Source organism: Perna viridis, chromosome 15 (genome assembly GCF_037379345.1).
Source record: "Perna viridis isolate PV_CMFRI_1.1 ecotype Kerala chromosome 15, ASM3737934v1, whole genome shotgun sequence".
Taxonomy (NCBI): Eukaryota; Metazoa; Mollusca; class Bivalvia; order Mytilida; family Mytilidae; genus Perna; species Perna viridis.
Genome location: NC_142459.1, coordinates 6,643,351 through 6,649,556, shown reverse-complemented (window position 1 = coordinate 6,649,556; position 6,206 = coordinate 6,643,351). Strand labels below are relative to the sequence as shown.

At 34.1% G+C, this 6,206-nt stretch overlaps 1 protein-coding gene across 1 annotated transcript; it reads left to right on the top strand.

Moving 5' to 3' along the window:
- The first annotated feature begins 18 nt into the window (after positions 1 to 18).
- On the top strand, positions 19 to 4,286 carry LOC148596724 (UDP-N-acetylglucosamine transferase subunit ALG13-like). The gene is made up of 4 exons (XM_088563191.1): positions 19 to 296; positions 1,021 to 1,186; positions 3,317 to 3,455; positions 3,871 to 4,286. Exons 1-4 carry the CDS (start codon positions 213 to 215, stop codon positions 3,980 to 3,982), a joined length of 501 nt encoding a protein of 166 aa, XP_088419317.1. The 5' UTR covers positions 19 to 212; the 3' UTR covers positions 3,983 to 4,286.
- Positions 4,287 to 6,206: the final 1,920 nt, after the last annotated feature.

The window sequence follows — 6,206 nt, the reverse complement described above, 5'->3', positions numbered from 1 at the left end:
GAGTTGTCGTTCCTTTCCCAGTTCTTTGAACATCTGATGAAATTTGGTTGACGAATATTGTACACAAACCAGAAAAAAAAACTTATCACATTTTTTAAAGGGATTGTTTTAGACAAACAAACAGGTGTATGACAAAAGCAAATACCATCAGTACATTTTGCTCCCATAAATAAGAATATTTTGCAGATGCTTGAAGACTTAACATTAAGGGGATGGAGAAAGTTGTGTTTGTAACAGTTGGTACCACTCAATTTGACAACTTAATACACACCATCACAAAGGACAGCATTATCAAGGTATCATTCTACTCAGTAGTATCCATATTTCCTATTGTTTCCATACAAATATATATATTGACGATATCCATCATGATTATTCATCAAACCTTTTGCCAACACATAATTTCTTATGCTCTTAGTGTGTGTTTAAAAGCATGATATGTGAATGCTCTTAGCCTGTTTTTAAATGCACGATAGATAAAGGCCCATAGCGCAAGTTTAAATGCATGATAGATGAATGCTCTTAGTGTGCATTTGAAAGCATGATAGACAAATGCTCTTAGTGTGTGTTTAAAAGCATGATAGGTGAATGCTCTTAGTGTGCATTTAAATGCATGATAGATGCATGCTCTTAGTGTGAAGAATAATCAAGGAAACTAATATTCTAGCAGAAATCAAAAGAATGTAATCCAGGGACAAAGACCAGACATGGAAAACAGACACATACAACAAAGAACATGAAATAATCAAAAGAACATGCTAAAAAAACAATGAGCAACTTGGACCAGGTGCACCGATAGGGTAAGTGTCCTCTGCTTCTCTATAAATACCTACCAAGTTGCTCATAAAATGTCACGCCCAGGGAAGATGAAACTGGAAAGGAAAACAATGACACTGTAAACAAATCATTTTTCATGGTACAGATAGATAAATTATAACAATTCATGAGTTCGTGTTGACGATCAGAAAACGTCCACACTGATGACTTAAAAAAAATAATTCTGATGAATATTTTTTTCAGGTTTTGAAGAATAAAGGTTATAGCAAGTTATTGCTTCAGATCGGGAGATGTGAAGTAGTACCGTCTCCTCAAACGAATGTGAAAGGTTTTACATTGGAGTACTACAGATACAAACCTTCTCTTGATGAAGATATAGATGAAGCCTCTTTAGTTATTAGCCATGCTGGTAAGGTTTACAGTTTGTATGCATATAAAATATATCTATATAAATGTACATGTGAATCCCCTCTACACACATTTTGACAGATATGGTATATCATCATTTTTCTGTCTTATCAATTTGTTTGAATATCTTTAAGTTTGAACAATTTTTTCTGCAAACATGTATTGTTTAACGGTATTATCCTTTTGTTGTCGTCATCATTGTTTGTCCCTGCCCATGTTTGTCAATCACATTTCAGATATCTCTTACAGTTATTTAGTAACATGGATGGTTTGCGAAGTTTTTTTTTTTTTATATGTACCCCTAAAGCAGAACTTTTGTACATTTAATTGAATTTTTAATTTTGTGAAATAACTGTTTCCAAATGATTTGTTGTGTCCCTAATGAACTTCAAGTCCCTATGATAAGTACATGTACATGTATGTCAGAATCTAATATTGTGTCCACACTTGCCCCAAGTGGAACGTACGGGTAGTTTTACATGCTGTAGTCATATCATGCTGCACTCATTATTATTTATGGCAACCAAAATTTTGCATTTGCATTAAGTTGTAAAAGTGTCATTTTTCCAAAACTTTCAAAAGTTTTAAACATTGTATCGAAATGGTGAAAATTATGCAGCCAACATGTTTGTTCAAACTCCTCTTTGACTGAACTTCCTTACTTTTACAAAGATTTGGAGGAACATAAGTAAAATCTTGCATTGTCCATTACATTATTTTTTTAAATGAGAAGTTACAATTTTGCAATTGTCAATATAAACTCCAAATTTCTTTAACCTTAAAACTGAAGAAAAATGTGGTTGGTGCATTTGTAAACTAACAAATAAAATAAAACTGAGGCCAAAGTGTATTATAAATCATGGGTGGATCCAGGGTTTTATTAAGGGGAGCCAAGGCATAATTACGAGAATCAGTATAAAAGGAAACCAGACAATTTTAATGAATGAATATGATAAATGACCATAGTCAATACAACATTTAGCAGATTATGATAGATTTTTGTTTTTGTTCTCTTTGAAAAGGGGCGTACGTCCATTATGCCCTTACCTGGACCCGCCCCTGTTTTAAATTACCCATTGTTCACCATGTTGGGGGGGGGTGGGGGTTTATGGGTTTAAGCCTTAGCTGAGTCATACATGTTCCTAACACTTTTAAAATAGTAGTCTCAGATTCTTATCCCAAGAATTCGGCTTATATACAAGCAACAATTGGTTGGCTTGGATTCTGGAGTAACCCAAGTTAGGTGACATACATGTACCTACCTGATGGCTGTTGCTTTTGTGTATCAAAAACTACATTTATGTCCACTCTTGCCCCAACTGTTCACGGTTTGACCACTGTGGTTGTATCATGCTGCACTCCATGAAGCTTTTCACTTATTTTTTGCCAGATATTTTCTAGCCTAATTTTAGCTACATGTGTATTTGAAGTATATATATGTTGTAAATCCATAGCCACACCAGTTTCAGAGAAGAAACATCAAATGAAAGATTTGTTAGTTACTTTAAATTGACGCCAAAAAAATCCTACCCCAATTGGTTTATTTAAATGTATGTCAATCAAAAGCACACTAAAATCTATCTCGGCATGTTTTACTTGTACAAAGCAGCCTGTCACATTGATCAAACAGTCTCATCCTAAAATGCATGAAATATTTGCCAAACAATGAAAAATTGTAATGTGTTACAGGGAAACTACTTGAATTTTATGAGGGGGTGGGGGGCTAGGATTAAATAAGTCAGGATCATGGTCTATAGTGAAACAAATTCCAAGATGAACAATTGGATAAATCCAGGATAGGATAGAATAAAAAAAATAACATCAAAATTTATGTAAAAAAAAAAATCCAGGACACATAATTTGATCCTAGCCCACTCCCCCATAGAAAATCAAATAGTTGCTTCCTTAACTGAATCTCTTTTGGACTTTAAATTTTGTCTTGTTTAGACAGGTGTCCAGTTTAGGAAGGTGATAAATACATTAGAATTAATATTGTATGACTTTAAAGGGTGTCTGGTGTTGACAGGTTTTTAGATTATTTGGGGTTCAGTTTAGACAGGTTTTCAGATTAACTGAAGTTCAGTTTAGACAGGTTTCACTGTTGCAATTTTAACTTTTTTTCTATTGTTAGGAGCAGGAACTTGCCTAGAAGTACTTGGTGCTGAGAAACCATTATTGGTTGTTGTTAATGATGCACTAATGGACAACCATCAGTTAGAACTTGCTCATCAGCTGAAAAAGGATGGCCATATAGAGTTCTGTACATGCAGGTAAAGATCATAGATCTTAATGAAATAGTTAAAGCGTAGATTTTCTGGTCATTATAATATCTTTCAGGTTAAGATCATGGCATTGAGATTTAACATGCCATAGTAAACAGAAAGTTACATGTGGCTTTTCATATAACCCTTATTCATAGGAGATCAAAAATATACAGAATGTAGTGTAAAATTCAAAAGTAAGGGAGATAACTCTGTAAATGACACTAAAATACAATAGAAACAATTGAATTATCCATGTGGATTATCTCCCAAGAGCAGACAGATTGGAATGAATAATTATTCATTTCATCATACAGACAAAAATAAAAATATGCAGCCTTTTTGTTAGGTGTATCATATTTTACAGAATTTGCATGATTCTTACAAAGATTGCTACTTAATCATTATTTTTTTTTTATTTCAGTACACTTGAAGATACACTAAAGACATTTGATTTAAACAAGCTGAAAAAATTTTCCCCTGGTGAACCTCAGAGGTTTGCTTCATTCCTTGACAGGGTCATGGGGTATTCATGATGGCAGTATCTGTGTCCTTTTGTTTTAATTTAAAGATGAAGAATGAAAGTACATTTTAAAGAAGGGAGATAACTCTCTATCTGAAAGATATTGTGAGTTATCAGTCAGAACTCCTCAGCCTTTCACACACTAGAAAAAACCTTGCATGCATTAGAAGTTTTTTTGAGTTGCTATAATATTGTTCTTCCAAAATCTACTTGTAAAATTTATAGGTTTGAATAAGGTTATTTTTTTATTGTAGAAAAGAATGTTTATGTAAATGAATATATCTTTTTGTATTAGATATAAAAGCTGATATTTCTTATGTGCAGTTTTTAATTTGAATTTGTTTTTGCCCAAAGTCACCCCAATAGAAAGATCATTGTTACATGCTGGGGTTGTCAGGTTATAATACGGAAAACCTGACCGCAGACCATAATTGTGCACTGTGTTGGGAAAGATGCCACATTCCTCGCACGTTAAAGGACCCTACTGTGGTATTCTCCCAGGGTAGGAAGCATAGGGCTCCGCAACAGGAGGCTGAATTGCCCGACCCTACCCACCTCTCCCTATTTCCTGTAACAATCAAAATTTGTTGACCCCATTATCTTCGTGTCCCATCCCATTACTCATTCCACCATTTCATGTCCATTTTATCATCCACCTTATGTTCATCGCCTGAATATAGCTGGAATATTGCTGCTCGGGCGTTAAACCCCAACAATCAATCAATCGTTCACATATTGCATCCAAGCTTCCTATCAAGTTTCATTAAATTCTCTAAAGTAGTTTCCAAGAAGTGGCACTGACAAACTTCTTGGTAGTATATGCTTTTTCCTTTTTCTTTTTAAGTGTAAGTCTTTGTTAGAATGAGGCAAAATGGGAAAAATCAGAAACCCCACTGATCTTACAAAGACTTCACTCAAGGGTGCTTTCTTTATTTGAAATTATATAAAAGACCATAATTTTGATCTTTGCATCACTAAATAATCATCAAAGTTAGAAAAAAAGGATCTTTACATAGGTTTCTCACCTTGGAATTTTCTTTTTTAATTCATTTTAATGAAATTATAACTCAATTTACCAAAATGACATGGAAAATTTTGATCCCCTTTCCTTGATGGTACAAATGGTAAAACCTTCAAAATTGTGGCTTTTTTCCACACCATGCATAACCCAATACCTGATTCTTACAGAGACTGACACTTAAGGAGGTAGACCTAGAGTAAGAGACATAACTTGTAAATCATAAGAACGTTTGTATTTTTCATATTATATAAATCTCATGAAGCATCAAAGTAACAAGGATTGATTTCATTCTGTTTCAAATAAAAGCTTGATAGACTTTGGTGAAATTGAATATGATACAAACATATTACTGATTTCAAGTTATGTCATTTACCCTAGGTCTACCTCCTTAATTAGGGTCATAAACTGCAATGGTGTGATGCTGAAACTTGGTTTTTGTGCAATAACTTGAATATCATTTGATGGATATTCATAACATTTTATGACAAATTTTCATACCATAATTTATTTTTATTGATTACCTACAATTTAGGAATAAGGGACCATAAAGTTGTTCTTTGACCACTTCAATCTTCAATTGTACTGTGTCAGACATTAACCACAATCCGTATTTGAAATTGAATGTGTCCCAGTTGTTGAGGATTTGATCTCTACTGTCGTATGAAGCTGCACTGTGCAAAGTATTTAATTTTTTTATTTTATTGATATACACGCATTGTAATAAAATGATTAACCTTACAATTTCACAAGAGACATCAGGGAGCTTAAGAACCAAGTAATTATATGCATGCCTTAAGGAGGTAAATATCACTATTTCAGACAACACTATTCTAACAGATAAAACAAGAAAAACAGAAGGCCGAAACTACGCAGACTTTTTGTAACGCGCTAGAAGTCTAACAAATAGGCTTCTGGAACAGGGTTATGTTGCTACAATATTGAAGTCATCACTACAGAAGTTTTATGGTCGTCATCATGAACTCGTGGATCGTTATGATGTATTCATCAACACCATGAAAACTGATTTATTCAACGGGTCATAGTTTGCCTTTCCTCGTTTGTCTACCCCGGACTTGACTTTTTATGAGCAACACGGCGGGTGTTTCTAGAAACGCAGAGGACGCTTACCCTACCGGTGCACCTGGTCCATGCTCCCAGTTTTTAGTGGAGTCCGAGTTGCTCATTTACTTTTGTTGCTTTGTATGTGTGGTTTTGG

What these genes read in the sequence shown, in the direction of transcription:
- LOC148596724 (XM_088563191.1), top strand. Translation starts at nt 213, where the DNA reads ATGGAGAAAGTTGTGTTTGTAACAGTTGGTACCACTCAATTTGACAAC. An exon ending in CAAAGGACAGCATTATCAAG is followed by an intron (nt 297 to 1,020) that starts GTATCATTCTAC and finishes TATTTTTTTCAG; the next exon opens with GTTTTGAAGAATAAAGGTTA. An exon ending in ATAGAGTTCTGTACATGCAG is followed by an intron (nt 3,456 to 3,870) that starts GTAAAGATCATA and finishes TTTTTATTTCAG; the next exon opens with TACACTTGAAGATACACTAA.